The sequence below is a fragment of the Chinchilla lanigera genome, unplaced genomic scaffold (genome assembly GCF_000276665.1).
Source record: "Chinchilla lanigera isolate Chin_1 unplaced genomic scaffold, ChiLan1.0 scaffold00156, whole genome shotgun sequence".
In the NCBI taxonomy this organism is placed as follows: domain Eukaryota; kingdom Metazoa; phylum Chordata; class Mammalia; order Rodentia; family Chinchillidae; genus Chinchilla; species Chinchilla lanigera.
Window position 1 is genome coordinate 976,307 of NW_004955557.1, and position 18,379 is coordinate 994,685.

An 18,379-nucleotide genomic window follows, 5' to 3' on the forward strand; every position below is an offset into this window, starting at 1 on the left:
GGACCAGTTCCCCAAGATGAAATTACTGTGTATAATATATACCAACAATAAAAAAAGAGAGGACAAAAAATACCCAAATGACTAATGAAGTCTGTGATATTTAATCTAATTAGAAAGTACAGAACTAAGAAATACAAGAGTAAAAATTATATAATAAAGCAGTGATAAGGCCTGAGTCCAGTCACAGGAGTTAGTTTAAAAGTTGTGTTTAGGTTGTAATAACTTTAAGAATTTTGAAGCAAGAGAAGCCAGGGTTTCATTTTATTATATTTCATATAATAACCACCACATATCAAGTAAATTGAAAGTAAGTGCTTTCAAGACTATCAAAAGACAAAGAAAAATTAAGAAAAGAAATGCGCCTGCCTGGCAAGTGCAAGGTCGTGAGTTCGGTTCCCGGTACCGGAGAAAAACCAAAAAAAAAAAAAAAGAAATGCAATTTAATCACTATTTAGATAACAGCAATCAGGAAAGGGAATGAAAATTTATGAGGATGTATTATTTTTAGTAGTCTTTTATCTTTAATTATAGGTAAAAAGGAATGTGTAATTGCACTATAATAATAGGAAGCAACTTTGAAATATCTTTAATAAAAGTAGATTAAAATACCAAGAAACCTTTAACCACATATCATAACACCTATTGTACCCAGTTCAGAAGAGCAATTTTCAAATTGTATTAAAGCACTGGCAAATGAAATACAATTCTAAATATAAATGTATTGAGTACCTACATTGTATCTCTCTACTGCTATCTCCTTATGTTCAGGATGCCATGAGGATCCTACCAGGATCATTTCAGTAGCATCCTAACAAGTATTTTAGCATTCATTTTCTTTTCTTCAATCCATCTTCCACATTGATATAAAACATAATTTTTCTAAAATGAAACCCTGGCTTCTCTTGCTTCAAAATTCTTAAAGTTATTACAACCTAAACACAACTTTTAAACTAACTCCTGTGACTGGACTCTCACCTATCTTTCTCTTACCTCTTCTTACCTCTACCCCATTACTACCACTATGTTCTTATACATATTTTTTTGGTAAACACAGGGTCATGCTTAATCACCCCGGCCCCAACTTCCCAAATGTTGGGATTACAGTCATTCACCACCATGCTTGACATGTACGCATTCAGTCATTTGCCTGCTTATTTATTTGGTGCTAGAGATTTAATCCAGGATTTGGGGCATTCTAGGCAAGCACTCCACCACTCAGCTATGTCCCAGCTCTTTACTTTTTGACAGAGGTTCTTGCTAAGTTGTTCAGACTGGCTTCAAACTTATGATCATTCTGCTTCAGCCTCTCAAGTAAGTTACACGTGTGTACCACCGTGTTTAGCCTTCTATATATTCTTATTATTTAACTGTACTTATTAAAGCTCCTCAAACATGTCGCGCGCGCGCGCGCGTGTGTGTGTGTGTGTGTGTGTGTGTATGTGTATGTTACTGGGGATTAAACCCAGGGTCTTGGCACTACATCCCCAACCCTTTTAAAAATATTTTATTTAGAGACAGGGCCTCACCAAGTTGACCAGGTGAGACTCTGACTTGGAACCATCATATCAGCCTTCCCCAGAGGTGGAATTATAGGCATGCTGTCATATGTTCATTTTCCTTTTTTCCTGCTCAGTTTTGCTCACCTAGCACTGTAACAAGATATCACTTCTATTTTCCCACATGTTTCTAAGCCCTTTTAACATCAAGTCTTCATTCTCAATTTTTCTGTAAAAGAAATGAGTTTGGCCTCTTTGGTGCCTGTAGAGATTTTTATTACAGGACCCATGATTTCTTTTTTCTTTTCTTCCTTTTTTTTTTAGGGTCTAACTATGTTGTCTAGGCTGAGCTTGAACTTGTAATCCTCTTGCCTCAGCCTCCGAAATATGGGATTACAGATGTGTGCCACCATGCCCCCAGTCTGGGGTGCAAAACTTAGTATATCTACTTTAGGCTTCTTGTGAGAATAGCTCAGTCCTATCTATCAAAGCCTCCTTAGTGACCATCGTGGCATAAAGTAAGCACCCCCCCAAAAGTTTTTAATCAATGAATGAATAAATTTCATTATTTAGGTAAAAGTTTTTTGCTTTTTACCCTTCAAAAAGCTACAAGCTATCATTACTGAGTTCTACCATTTATTTTCTTGAAATAATAGATTCCATCCACAATCATTACTCTATTATACATCCTGGATTTTACTGCTATGCTATCGAAAAACAGCCCCATTCAAAAACTTATAGTAAATACTATTTTAAATCTAAATGCCTCACATGCTTTTCAATGCTTTCTATAACTGGTCCCACACTATTCATCCAACCTTAATTCTTCATCAGACCAGTTTCTTCACCATCACTGAAATGTTAACCATCTCTTAGGGTCCACTTATTTGATTTCTTTTCTATCTAAACTATACCTGAATGTGCCATTGTCATTTTCCTATTGTAACAAATATACTCAGTACTAGTCGCATCAGCACTTTATCCTTTCATTTTTAAGAAGTTATCTTTCACCATCCAACGAAACTATTAGCTCCTTCAGGTAAATCTCAAATACATACTACTCCTTATACATCCCTGAGTTTTTACCGTATTACTGAGAAACAAGCCCTAGCATGATTTTTCAGGCTTCTAATATAAGCTCTATCCAAAAATAAGCCCCAGTTAAGATTGTCAGCCAGATGGACACATTTAGTACATCTACTGCAACACATGACAGATGTATTGAATTACAGAATAATAATATCCAAACAGGTGCCTCTAGATGAGAGGTAAATACCTATGCAAATAGATGAACTCAAGACTTACTGCTGAATGACCAGAGTACATTCATAATGCACAAATAATATGTGCACTTGATACTGAATGGATGCAGTTGTGTCTAATATGAACCTTCACAATTCAGTATGTCATGTGTTGTAACAAGCATACTTAATGCACTCATGTGAAAGAAAGAAATGTTTTCTCAATTTTGGTGCCTGCAATTTTCTGTCACTTTTGCGTGGACCATCTTCTTAGCCGACATCATTTCTGTTGCCACTTCTGACTTTAATTAATACCTCACATAATGGAAACTTTGTAAAGCCTAGACTGCAAGAGGTCATAACTTGGGTGAAAATTTCATGGGATAAAATCACTGACAGCTGTGTTGCCAGTGCACTACGGGCAGGCTACACAGACAAGAAGTGCTCATCTAAGGAGAGCTCTATTGCTGGACATGAGAGATTAGGCCCAATGCTTCTACAGGAAATTCAGGAAAGTCTCAAGAAATTCAGACTAGAATATAGGTTTGGTGAGTTATGACGATGTTCTAGAATAAGATGGTATGACTGTATTTGAATAGATGTAGATTTCTGTATATGAATAAATGTAGATTGTTGTACATGAAAAAATAAGACATCCCCTGAAAATAAGCCCTACTGCATCTTTTGGAGCAAAAAATTAATATAAGATCCGGTCTTATTTTGGGGGAAATACGGTACTTACTGTGATTAGCTAGAAAAGCATCATGACACATCATAATTTCTAAAAATCATTTTTGAAAAGTGGCTATACCCCCTCTGTAAACTTATGTTGAGGCACAATACATAAAATAGGTAAAAGTAGAAGGGCTCTAATTGAAATGGGATGAGGGGCTGAACTGCTGCCTGACTCACCTTCCTCTATTCACTTAGCCACACGGTAACACCTCCTGAAGCATCTCTGTGCACATTTCCTGGGGTGCAATGAACATACTTGGATAACTACTGAGTCGATCTGCTAGCTTTAGCACTTTTTGAGCATGTACCCATTTGGCAATTTCTAACTGTCTAAGCCTCAGTTTCCTGAGAACATTAATACATATGAAAAAGGCCTCTGCAAAACTTCAAGCTTTCTACAATTTAAACTTCATAACTTACAAGCTTAATGGTACTATACAATCTTAACAATTTTATTAAACAGTATTTTTGACTGTGAAAAGTATTCTACATTTTAAAATCCATATGTATTTAACATAAAGGAACCTAAATGTCATTTCATTTTGGGAATCCCAGGTTCTTTATTGTGCTTGGTATACTGGGAAGTAATTTTTTCCCTCAGTGCTACAAATTAAACCCAGGGCCATGAGAATGCTAATCAAGGGCTCTACCCCTGTGCTAAATCTTCAGCCCCTAAAAATAACTTTCTAATCTTCCTTTGGAGGATAATTAGGAGTACATACATTCAAGTTGGGTAGACCTGACTGAAAGGCCAACATAAACACAAATTAGGTGTGTAAACTTGGGTGAATTAAATAATCACTCTTGCCTTAATTTCCTAATCTTAAAAATGAAAATGGCACTATTTGTTTTTTAGCTGCTGCTGGGTTGAGGGAGATAATTGGAACAAATTGTTTAGCCCACAGTATGAAGCCTCTAAAAAGTAGGTAAAGTTAACTACTACTTTCCTTTTCCTTTTTGTTCTCTGACAAAGGGTTTAAGCACTAAATGCAATATGCAGTAAGGAAAGTCTATAGTGAACAAGTATGATTCCTTTCATGACTCAGCTCTAATTATAAAAGACATGGTTTCTCTTCAGATATCCTATCATAATTAAATAGTACTTCATTCCTACTGGATTTTAAAAAATCTTTAAAGCAAGCACAGATAAGCCCAGTGTGGTGATGCATGCTTGTGGTCCCAGCACTCTGTGATACTAAGGAGGGAAGATCTCAAGAGCAAGACCAGGGGCTGGGGATTTAGCTCAGCGACACAGCACTTGCCTCGCAAGCGCAAGGTCGTGAGTTCGATTCCCGGTACCGGGGAAAAAAAAACAAAAAACAAAAAAAATCAAGAGCAAGACCAGCCTGGGTGATTTAGCAAGACCTTGTCTAAAATATAAAAAATAACAGAAGAACTGGGGATATAGTTCAGTGTGAAGGGACCTGGGTTCAATCACTAGTACAACAAAAACAAAACAAAACACAGTGTCTTCTTGTAAGTATACCCTCTTAGCATACCTTTCAAAGTCATAAAATATTTATCCAATTAAATAAATTTCCTGTTACAAGAAATTTATTATATAGTGAATAAATTCAAAGCAATTTCCCCTTTTCAAATTGGAATATTTGTTTCATCTCAGAAATACTAGCAATCGCCAGGCACATGTCTGTAATCCTGGCATTTGGGAGGCTGAAGTGGGAGGACTGTAGCAAGTCTGAGTCTAGCCTGGGCTACAAAGTGAGCTCAAGGCCAGCCTGAGCTGCATAGTGAGACCCTGTCCCAAAAAGACCAAAAAAAAAAAAAAATACTAGCAATCATGACCTTTTTCTAATAAAAGCTCAAATTTAAGTCAGGTATAATTTTGGGAAAGTTGTTAATTAAATATAAGTAAAATCACTCTCAAGTTGAAAAGGAAACCATTTTTTACAACAAATCTTTAAAAGAATATTTCCTGTTATATAAAATTAAATAATTAGCTGGGTGTGGTGGTGCAAACCTGTAATCCCAGCACTTGGGAGGCTGAGGTGGGAGGATTGTAGGAATTTCAAGACCAGCCTGGGCTACAAAGTGAGTTCAAGGCCAGCCTGAACTGCAAAGCAAGACCCTGTCTCAAGAAGACTAAATAAATAAATAAATAAATAAATAAATACTAAAGTTACTACAGATATGAAAGTTAACAAAACAAGTGAACACAATCTGAACTTTAAAAAAACACTATATGTACCAATATGAAAACATCTTCAAGATATGTTTAGGACAACTCTGAGCCCATGGATTTTGAATCCTGGTCCTCTCTGTTGGCCAGTGTTAAGCCTGGTCTTAATTTTGTTTCCCCTCAGCAAAGGGCAGCAGAAATGCCTATAGAACTAGTCACCAACCTGATCATAAACGAGGTCAATGCCCAAGGAAAGAAGGTAAGCCTAGAGGACTGGCAGCTCCAGGGAGGAAAACACCTACTAGGCCAGCAGAGCTAGGCCCAAGAAAAGCCCATGGGTATTGTAAACTGCAAAAACAGCATGGGGTTTTATTCTGAAAATGACTTTTTCCACACAGCGGGATAGAAATGGAGAAAAAAAATCCAGTGCAGCACCCACCATATTTGAGAAGGTTTAATCAGAAGCCATTGTTGGAAGGGGAACATTGTTGGAACTATTTAAGACTCAGCCACATGAGGGGAACAGTTCATGATTAGAAGTTTGGTTTTCTTCTCTAATATATTGACCAATTTTGCATGCTTGTATCTGGTAATCTGAGCAACTTATGTGACGACAACAATTTGCAGTATAATATCCATTGGTGAATTCCTATAATCCTGCCTAGTGACAATACGTATTGTCTCTAATGTTCTTTTAAATTATTATTTTCTTATTCTCTTTAACGATTTAGTATTTGGTAATCTGAGCAACTTTGTTGAAGATAACAATATGTAATATAACAACCACTGTTAATCCCTATCATTTGGTTTGAAACCCTGTATCATTTTTAATGTCCTTGCTTTGTGTTTTATATTTTGCTACTGTTCTTTTTTTTATACTATTTTCTTTAAAATAAAAAAAAATTGTAAGACTCAGCCACAAAACTACTACAGAACAACTTCACTTCAAGGTTTCCACTGTTACTCTACCACACTGTAACTGGGTACCAGATAGCCACAAAAGACAGTCATGGAGAGGATGGAAGCTAGGCATAGACTGCCTGAGAAATTGAAGCTCAGGCTGGGAAGGACATGGGCCCTACACTCCATGGTGAGAAGCCAGGCACAGCGAGTGTGACTGGACCTGAAAGTAGTGGCATTAAGTCCAGTGGTCTCATTGAACTCCTACCTGACCACATAAAACAGGCACAGAGATCAGTGGTCTCCCTGCTTTTGCCAAGTACCAACATGAACAAAGATCTTGGCCTGGATGGTTCCCACAGTCTGCAGTGTAAGGACAGAGGGTACTTTGGAGGAGGGGGCGGCATCTCACAAACCCACAGGCTTTATTTTTGTGTGTGTGTGGTACTGGGAATCGAACTCAGGACCTTGCACTTGCCAGGCAGGTGCTGCGCCACTGAGCTATGTCCCCGGCCCAAAGCCACAGAAAATAACCATAACTTACTGGATTCCAAGACTATAGATGCTGAAATAAAACCTCATTTAAAACTAGAGATAAATTTTATTTTTTTATACTTTTAAAAACATCTCTTTTTTTTAAGGTTTCTGTTTTTCTCCTTTTTATCCCATTGTTTTCATCACATTTTTACTGTTTTTTGTTGTTTGTTCTTTTCTATTACTTTTATCTAATTCTATTAATTTCATTTTACTACTTAATATGATCCTTTATCTCACTTTCTGGTCCTCCTCTTCTTGCATTGCTGAAATTTTTAAATTTTACTTTTTTCATTCTCCCATTCCCCATGTTCTCTATCTTTACTAGTATAAACATTAACTCTATGTGATTATTACTGAATGATTTTCTATTATTAATGGAGGTATAGATGTTAAATTTAGTAGATTTTTACTGTATATCAACATTTGGTTTGTCTTATTATTTATGCTATAATTATAGCTCTCTTCTATGCTGAATGGTAGTGCATTACTAGTTTTCATGGTACATCAATATCTACACCTTTGTCTTTGGTGCTATTATTGTTGCTGATTTTATTGCTATTGCCAGGGTGACATAGTTGTTGCTATCAACTGGTTTTCCATAGGCTAACATCTAGAATAATTTTGTGACACTAAAAATACTGTGATCCATTCCCAGATAACTTGGTGCTGAGCCAATTACACTGAACCCTCCCTTTCCAATGGAGATGGGTTGGATCCTGGGGTAGAGGAAAAGGCCTATATTTAGCCACATCCAGAGTGATCACTGAAAAGCAGGTATTTAAAGAGGTCTCCATATTGGTAATAAAGTTGTTCTACCATAAACAACCCGGAAACCCCAGTGTGTAGACACACACACACACAGCAGAAGAGAAAAGCCAACAGAATGCTTCCAAAACTCCCAACTCCACCAAAGCTGATCCATGGAGCATTGAGAAGAAAAAAAAAATCAAAATCTACACAGCTAAATTACTCAAATGAAAGGAAAATAATAAAACAGATCAACAAGAAGCTCAGCAAGCTCAAAGAAGATATAACTAAAAATAGACTCAATGAACTAAGGATCAGCAAGTTTACAGAAGACATTAATAAAAAGCTAGCTAAGCTTAAAAAAAAACATGAGCAATTAGTTTAGCAAAGAACTGGATTGGATGAAATGGGATGAAACAGAAATCCATGAGACTATTAATTTTATTGAAAGTATGGGCAGCATAAATGATCAATGTGAGGACAGAGTGTCAGATAAGGCTTGTGTCTGTGATCAATTAGACATACCTTAAAAACAAGACAGCATGGAAAATAGAACCAATAGCTGTGAATGACAGAAAAAAGAGTCATCTAAGGTTAACTGGAATTAGTGAAAATTCAGAAGACAGCAAGAATGGAACAGATTAGAAGACCCAGAAACAATTCCAAACATACTCAATCACCTACCTTTGATAAAGGGGCCAAATATGTTCACTGGAAGAAAGACAGCCTCTTTAATAAATGGTGCTGGGAAAACTAGCTTCCCACACACCATAGACTGAAACTAGACCCAAGTCTCTCACCAGGCACTAAACTAAAATCAAAATGGATCAAGATCTAAATATTAAAACAGAAACACTAAACCTACTAGAACAGAGAATAGGCAGAACTCTTGAAGACATAGGTGTAGGCAAAGAGTTCATGAACAAAATCCGGACCTAATGCCTGTACTCCTCAAACTCTAATTAAATTGTAAAGGAAGGAGTACTACTAATGTCATTACTGGAAAACAGCATTACCCTGACTCCAAAAGCCAACAAGCAAACAACTAAAAAGAACTATAGGCCAATCTCTTTAATGAACACAGATGCAAAAATACTCAAAAGATAGTGAGAAATAGAGTGTAACAAATCATCAAAAAGATCATACCTCATGACAAAGTAGGATTCATCCAAGGATGGTTCAAGATATGCAAATCAATAAATATAATATATCATAAACAGGATAATAGTCAAATGATCACCTCAATATATGTAGAAAAAGTCTATGATAAAATCTAATATCCTTTCTCATTTAAAAAAAAAACCTGAAGAAGGCAGGTATAGAAAGACCTTACATAAATCTGATAAAAGCCATTTTGACAAAGCTACTGCCAGCATCGTATTATGCAAAGCTTTCTCTCTAAAATGGGGATCAACACAAGGATGTCCACTGTCACTGTTCCTCAGTATAGTACATGAAATATTAACCAGAGCAAGCAGGTAAGAGAAATTAAAAAAAGAAATATGTATAGGAGAGGAAGAAACCAAATCATCATTATTTGCAGATGACATGATCTTCTGCATAGAAGACCCCAATAATTCCACCAAAAGACTCCTAGAATGAATCACCAAATTCAATATTATAACAGCACACAAAATCAAACACAGAAAAATCAATAGCATTCCTGTAGGCCAATAATGAACTCACTGAGCAAGAAATTAGGAAAACAATACCACTCATAGTAGCATCAAGAAAAATCAAATACTTAGCAATTAACAAAGTCAAAGACTTCTACAATGAAAAGTACAGTACTCTAAAAACAAAAAAAAAGGAAAAAAAGGATCAAGGAGGGCACAGAAAAATGCAAAGAGATCCACTGTTCCTCAACAGGCAGAACCAATACTGTCCACAAAAACAGACAGGCGGATCAATGGAGCGGATTATAGGATGCAGAAACCTCACACACATCCAGCCACTTGATCTTTGACAAAGGGGCCAAAAACACATGCTAGTCAAAAGATAGCCACTTTAGCAAATGATGCTGGGAAAACTAGCTATACACATGCATAGAATTGAATCTAGAACCGTATCTCTCACTATGTCCTAAAATAAAATTAAAATGAATCAAATACCTAAATATTAAAAGAGAAGCACTTAAACTGCTGGAAGACAAAAGAGGTAAAACTTCTTAAGACACAGGCATAGGCAAGGTCATTCTGAACAAAATCACTATTGCACAAGAAATAAAATCAAGATTCAACAAATGGGATTATAACAAATTAAAAAGCTTCTGCACAACAAAGGAAAACAATCAAAAGGATGAAGAGACAACATATATAATGGTAAAAAATTTGCCAGCTAGTCCTCAGACTAATATCTGGAGTATATAAAGAGCTCAAAAAAAACCCCAAAACTCCCCAAATAGAAGACCCAATTTAAAACTGTCCAACTAAAATGAATAGATACTTCTAAGAAGAAATACAAATGGCCAATAAATTCATAAAAACATTTTCAACATCTCTAGCCATTAGAGAACTGCAAATTAAAACAACACTGAGATTCTACCTTACTCTATAAATAATGGCTATCATTAAGCAATCTAACATTAATAATGATAATACAAGGAGATACAAATGGCAAATAAATATATGAGAAAATGTTCAACATCATTAGTCATTGAGAAATGCAAATTAAAACAACACTAAGATTCCACCTTACCCCATTAAGAATGGCTAGCATTAAGAAATCAACCAATAACAAATGCTGGCGAGGCTGTGGAGAAATAGGAACCCTTCTCCACTGCTGGTGGGAATGCAGACTGGTGAAACCACTGTGGAAATCAGTTTGGAGATTCCTCCGAAAACTAGGTTTAGAGGTCCCATTCAACCCAGCTATCCCCCTGCTGGGTATTTTCCCAGAAGATCTAAAAACATCATATCACAGTGATGTATGTGCACCTATGTTCATAGCAGCACAATCTGTAATTGCTAAGATGTGGAAGCAACCCAAATGTCCATCCACTGAGGACTGGATAAGAAAATTGTGGTACTTTTATAGAATGGAATATTACTCAGCTGTAAAGGAAGATAAACTCGAGGCTTTTATAGGTAAATGGTCACAACTAGAGACCATACTCATAAGTGAAATAAATCAAACATACATGTGCAAGCACCACATTGTTTCACTAGTGTGAAACCTGAAGGAGTTCATTTAAACTAGGAGATATGATAGACATTGTGAATTGATAGGAAAGCACTCAAAGGTAAAGGGCAACTGGGATGTGGGAAAAGAGAAGGGAAAGAAGGAGAAAGTTTGTACGTATGTATAAGCAGGATACTCAACATGGCTGTTCTACTATCTTGTATTTGTTTGCTGAAAGAAACTGTCAATGAGTCCTTGGTTGATAAGCATTGCATGTCTATATCTGTTTTCACGAGAAACCACTTTGAAGATATCAATATGTAATACAACAAGCATTGTTAACTCCCTACCACTTTGTCTGTAACTCCGTACTGTCTGTACTGTTCCTTTGCTATTTTGTAAAATGTTGTCTGTCTGTTAATATTTTCCTCCTTTTATTTTTAAAATTAAAAAAAATAATAATAATAATACATGCTGGCCAGGCAGTGGGATAAAAAGGAACCTTTTTAAATTAGTGGTGGAAAGATAAACTAGTAGTATCACTACAGGAATCAGAATGGAGATTCCTCAAAAAACTAAATCCAGAAATTCCATTCCAGCCAGCTATTCTCTTTCTAGGCATCTTTCTGAAAATGATTCATGCATTCCCATGTTTATAGCAGCACAATCCATAATAGCTCAATCTTAGAAATGGCCTGTATGTTCATCAACAGATGAATGGATAAAGAAAATGCAGTATTTACACACAGTGGAGTGCTACTCTGCGATAAGGAATGATAAATGTCAGGAATTTTAGGAAAACAGATGTACCTTGAGATCATAAAATAAAATAAACCAGACAGATAAGCTTAAATATCATGTAGTTTCTCTAATAGGAGAAACTCAAAATACAAATAAAGAGCAAAATAAAAGACAGATAATAGAAAATAGGCAGTAGATCTTAGGCAAACAGGAAGGGGACCAAGAGATGAAAGGAGGAGGGAGGGGGCAGAGGTGAAGGGTGTGTAAAAAGAATTATGTGTTATACACATATAAGAACTCCTCATGCTGAATGTAATCATTATGTACTGCAAACATACGAATGAAACATAAAAACTAAAAAAAAAATCTCTAGTTGAATAGATACGATAAGATCAGTTATCACTTTGTTTCCAATTTTAGGATGAAACCATTTCATCCTTACATGAGTAAATGTGATATTACTATTAGTGTCTTACAGATGCCCTTCATGAGCTTGAGGAAGTTTCTTTCTATTCCTACTTTACTAAAATCTTCTTTATCAGAAGTGGATGATGGATTTTTTCAAATATTGTATGCGCATGGCATCTGTTTAAATAATCATGTTTTTCTCTTTAAATTCATTAATATGTTGAATTATAGTAACTGGTTTTGACCTTACCTTCCTAGAATTAACGCTACCTATATTATCTGTTCTGTAATTGTTGGATTTAGTTTGCTAATTTTTTATTTGTATCTCCGCATATGTATTTATGAAAACTTTCAATGGGAAATTTATGTGTAACTTTCAATGTAATGTCTTTATCCCTTTAAAAAAATCATACAAATGCTGGATGCATAGAATGAAGTGGGAAATGAGTTCTCTTCAGTTTTTCAGAACAGTTCTTGAATTGCTGTTATTCCTTCCTTAAATACTTGACAGAATTCCCCAGTGAAGACATCTGGACCAGAATGCTTGTCTCATGTATTGGCTTTTTATGGCTGCTATAACAAATTACCCTAAACTTGGTGGCTTAAAACAACAGAAATTTATTTCCTTACCAAAAGAGAGAGATACATACATATAGACAGACAGACAGACAGACAGACAGACATCTAGGTAAAGAAAGCAAGTTGTAGAAAAGCATATATGATAGAATTGCATTTGTGTTCATGTGCTTTTAAAGAAATATAAACAAATTTATTCCTGCACCGGAAAATTTTCAGACTATTAAAGAATCCTAATCACATTTTGTAATATAAGTAAAGAACCAACTCCCCAGAAGGAATGCATTCATTACACACTACAAACAGTACTAATTTAAAAAAAAAAAATAGGAAACTTGGTCACTATCAGCGTGATATTTCATAACATGAAAAAGCATTTTGAAAGTATTAGAAAAATATTTGATTTAAGTCCTAAAGCAGTCTGAAAATTATTGTGTAAGGGATTTGATAGTGGTTGTCACAAAAATATAATCTTGGAAAAGGGGTGTAGTTCAATGGTAGAGGATGTACTTACAATGTGCAAGGCTCTGTGTTTGAGCCCCAGTGCCAGTAAAAAACAATTACCTACATAGTGTATTAGTAAACTTCAGCAGAAGTTCATTGATTAGAAAAACAAAATATTTGCTTATTTAAGCAATCAAATATTTTGAGAATGTTATATTAACACTAGAAAATCTTATTCATATTCACATTTTCTTTTGTAAGTGTTTCTAACCATATGAAAAACTAATATATTTTTAAATGACATTGATATAGTTACATAGCACCAAGTAGGTGCTTTCTCAATTCTCTTACCAGCTAAAGAGAACATTAGGTATGTGAACTTGAAACTAAGACAATAGGAAAAGGACAACCTGACATTCCAATGGCCTTTCAGATAACTGGAAAATACACACACACACACACACACACACACACACACACACACACAGAGTTTATTTAGGTCAGAAATCACACAGTTTTTTATTATGATGAAAAGGGTCAAAATGATTATCTGAAGCTGAGTGTGGTGGTGCATACCTGCAATGCCAACACTCTGGAAAACTAAAGGCAGGAGGATCACAAGTTTAAGCCTAGCCTGGGCCACTCAGTAACTTAGACCCTGTCTCAAAGTATAAAAATAAAAATAAAAATAAAAAGGACGGTGCATGTTGCTCCGTCTGAAAGCCTTAGGTTCAATGCTCAGTACTTCAACACCAGCAGCAGCAGCAGCAACAACCACCACCACAACAAAAAGACATCTACTATCACATTAAATTTTTTGTTGTTGTTTTTGAGATAGGATCTTGCTATGTAGTTCATACTGACCTTGAACTTAATTATGTAACCCAGGCTGGCCTCAAACTCATGAGCGATCCTCCTGCCTCAGCCTCCCAAGTGCTGGGATTATAGACATGCGCCATTATGTCCAACTCATCACAGTAAATTTTATAAACACACAACTACCATTTTAACTAGAAGTGTCTTAAGGTAAATCAATGTCTCTAGTGCAATCAATTAAACAAGAAGGCTTCACAAAATTACTACTAAGGGCTATTTTCCAAGTATAAAAGTCTTACCTGCATTATCACAGTGAAAAAGCACTAAATGAGAAATATTATTTTAAGTGCTATTTCTTTTAATGGAGGTAATATATCTGAAAACACTCAAAAACTTTTAGGTACTACACAGATTTTAAGTAAAAATTGTTTGCAATTTTGAGCTACATCCCTGTAATTTTTTTGGCATGCAAATTAACTTGATAAGTTTGGAGATGAGTACATATTCAACAAAACTATCACCACAATCAACACCATAAACATATCCATTACGCCTAGAAATTCCATTCCACTCTTTCGTGATATGAACACGTAACATAATATCTACCTCTTGGCAAATTTTTAAGTGTGCAACACAGTGTTATTAACTGCAGGCATTATGATGTATAGTACACATTTCAAGAATTCATTTATACTGTCTAACTGAAACCATGTCCTTTGACCAATACCTTCCTGTGTCCTCTTTCTCCCAGTCCCCAGCAACCATCATTTTACTCTCTGCTTCTATGAGATGCACTATTTTAGATTTCTCATATAATTAGGACCATATACTATAGTATATGTTCTCTGTCTAGTTTCCTTCACTTAGCTTAATGTTTTCCAGTTTCATTTACATCATTTCAAATGGCAAGATTTCCAACTTTTTAAAGGCCTAGTAATATTCTATTGCATGTATGTATCACATTTTCTTTACCCATTCATCTGCTGATGGACATGTAAGTTGTTTCTATGTTTTAGCTATTGCGAATAATGTTGCAATGAACCTAGGAATTTAGACATATGTTCAAGATTATGATTTCAATTCCTTTGGATATGTATTGTACCTAGAAGTGAGACTGCTAGATCTTATGCTAATTCCACTTTTAATTTTTTAGAGAACTTTCTGACTGCCTTCAATAGCAGCTGTAACAATTTATCTTGTCATTAACAGCCTGCAAGAGTTTCTTTCTCTCTACATCCTCACCAACACTCAGTATCTTTTTTTTTATTTACTAACAGCCATTCTAATAGGTGCAAGGTGGTAGCTCATTAAGGTTCCGGTTTGTAATTCCCTGATTAGTGATGGTATTTTTTCATATACCTTTTGGTATTTGCCAATTTTATATTGCTCTGTGACAGAAAAGAATGCTGAAGAGATAGTTTAGTATTACACAGAATTATTTAAATTATGTATGTCCTCTACTAGACATTTCTTAAAAGAAAATGATATGATTCCATGAATCCCTTCAAGGTTTCTGCTCAGACTTTTTTGAGGCAGAACTTTTAATCTTTTTGTTGTTGTTGGTGGTGGTGCTGGGGATCTAACCCAGGGCCTTGTGCGTGCAAGGCAAAAACTCTACCACTGAGCCACATCCCTAGCACCAGAACTTTTGATTTGGTATAAAATATGTATTTCAGGGCCGGAAACATAGCTCAGTGTACAAGTGCCTGCCTGGCAACAACAAGGTTCTGAGTTCGATTCCCAGTACCAAAAAAAAAGTATTTCAAAATACATACCTTGATTCTTTTTTATGTGCTATGTACACATACCAACTCCCTACCAGGAATATAATTATATACTGTATGATGCAAACATGTACTAATAAAAAATTAAAACAGGAAAATGACAGCCTATCATTTATAATTAGCAAGTTTCTTAAATACAATTTTCTCTTTGAAAAATTGTGAAATATAACCTTAATTAGATGATTAACATTCAGAATAATACTAAAATTTCTCTGGTCAAAGCTGGTTTTTTTTCCTTCTAGTACTGAGAATTGAACACATGGCCTTGTGCACACTAGGCAAACTGAGCTACATCCCCAGGTCCACCCATTTGAAATTTTAATTTTGAGACAGGGTCTCACTAAGTTGCCCAGGCTGTTCTCAAACATGTGACTCCCCATGCCCAAGCCTCCCAAGTAGCTGAAATTATAGGTATGAACCCCAACACTCAGCTCACATGGGCTTTTTCCTAAGCTAATAATCTAAATATATTTACCTTTGGCAGCATGGGAGTATCCCGCTTCTTCTTCTTTTCTGAGTTAGGATCATCTAGTAAGTCTGGCTCAAAAGTATAAAGTTCAGTAAGCTCATTCATAGTAAAATGACGCTCAACCTGCTGTTGATCAACAACTCGAAATGACAGTGACTGCTTAGTTACTTGCCGATCATAAATTTTATCTTCCATGGTTCCCTTTGTAAAAAGAAGGAGCAATAATATGTAAATAAACACAATCTTCAAAACATGAAATTTAAGGAGAAATATAGCTACTGGTTATATGAAATGGCAAAACGTCAAGATAATATGATGCTCTTAGTTTTAATTCATGAAGGATTTTATCTGTTCAGCACAGTTTACTACGACAAATCAAAAAACTGTGGGGCTGATAAATCATTCTGTATTATCTAACCAAAATGTTTCATGTGTTGCTTGACATATTTTTGTACTTAATAAAAGTAGGACAGCAAGGCAGGTATCAGGGTAAATAGAAAGAAAGGCATACATGCAATTAGAATTTAGCTGACAAATGAAATTAGAATGCAAGAGAGCAATTTAATTCCTTTTAAATGTAATAATCACCATAAAGCACCTTTATACTACCTTTATCTTCTACAATTTCAAGACAAAAAACTAAAATGCCATATCCATTACATATGCAACATTAGGAAATAAAATATAAAGAAGCTCTACATTTAAATATCAAGCAAGTGTTCACAAGGAGGTCATCTATCTTACTACATACTAAAATAAGCTAAGATCTACCAGTAAAACTCAGTTTCTATTTGAGAAGCCCAGAGTCAGAGGCAGGTAAAGAGTAGTATTACCTACTCCCAAAGCAGATTTACCAGTTTGAAGGGAAAGTTATTCTAAAAATCTCTATTACCTTAAATGCATCCATTTCTTTGATGAGTTTCTTTTTTTAATATCTGGGTTTAAAGGAAATGACTATAATAGTATTGTCTAAAAGTATTAAATATTCTTTTTATGATTCCATGTTAGTACAATACATTAACTTTTTATTTACTCACATTTGTCAGATTAGGAGAATACTAGTGGCAACTGAGAAACAAACAACATTTTTCTCTACAAGCAAAATGGATTTAGACACTGGCTTTTCTGTATGTGTGAAGTAAATGAACTATACATGTTTAATACTAAGTCTGTTTATTCCTATAAAACAACCTAAACTTAAAAGGGCAGACATTATCTAAATAGATTACTACAAAGAAAAGAGAAGCAAAATTTGATTTTTTGCTTTATTTATAGGAATGGTATTTTCTTAAAAACATTTTTTATTAGTATATGGTTGTGAAACAATATATGCATAATGAGATATTAGTACACATATATATCGCATATTGATCCTTTGTACTTTCCTTCTCCTCCCCAGGAATGAAATTTTAAACATTGCTTGCCTTTCTGTAGTACGTGTATGTTCTATACCTCTAAAATATTAGTTTAATCTAACTTCTCAATATGAAAAAGTAAATATAAATTATACACCTACCTGAGCTAAGAACCTATACACATAAACAGGTTTAGTTTGTCCAAAGCGATAAACTCTGAATATACTCTGGATGTCGTAAGATGGATTCCAAGAAGCATCAAATATAATTACTCGGTTAGCAGCTACCAGATTAATTCCAAGAGATCCTGCTTTGGTGGAAATGATAAACAATCGCCCTCTGGAAATGAAAATATGGAATAATGCTTTAGTAATTAATGTGTTATATATATTTTAATTGCATGACTTTTTGATCCTTAGGTTTCTAAATGAGTTCAGACAATTGATTTTTACATTCACAAGAAGATGAGACATATCTAAGTAAGTTTTATGGTTGATATGATGAAGAATCTTATTAACAGAAAATAAGAGTCTGACATAAGAATAATAGTGAATATACTGGACAGGCACAGTGACACATTTCTATAATCCCAGGTATTTAGGAACCCAACACAGGACAATAGTAAGTTCAAGGCCAGCTTAATGAACTTGGAGAGATTCTGTCTCAAAATTTTTTTAAAAATTTTATATGTATGAGTATGTGTGTGTGTGTATCCCTCAGTACTGCAAAAAAAAAAAAAAAAAAACAGGAACCATATGTATATGTACAATATATTTAAGGTTTTATACAGTCAAGTTGAAACACAAAATGACCATCACACCTTTGATGAAAAGTTGTTCTTAATGTAATTTATTTATTTACTCTTTTGGTTTT

General features: G+C 35.0%; 1 protein-coding gene across 6 annotated transcripts in view; it reads right to left on the reverse strand.

The window, feature by feature from the left end:
* Atrx (alpha thalassemia/mental retardation syndrome X-linked) overlaps window positions 1–18,379 on the reverse strand; it is a 305,334-nt gene that overhangs the window by 28,939 nt on the left and 258,016 nt on the right. For all 6 annotated transcript variants that reach the window (XM_005412622.2, XM_013508825.1, XM_013508824.1 and 3 more), the window contains 2 exons: window positions 17,668–17,845; window positions 16,158–16,352 (listed from right to left, as the gene is read on the reverse strand). In XM_005412622.2, the coding sequence (XP_005412679.1) occupies window positions 16,158–16,352; window positions 17,668–17,845 (373 nt within the window). The remainder of the gene's footprint in view (window positions 1–16,157; window positions 16,353–17,667; window positions 17,846–18,379) is intronic.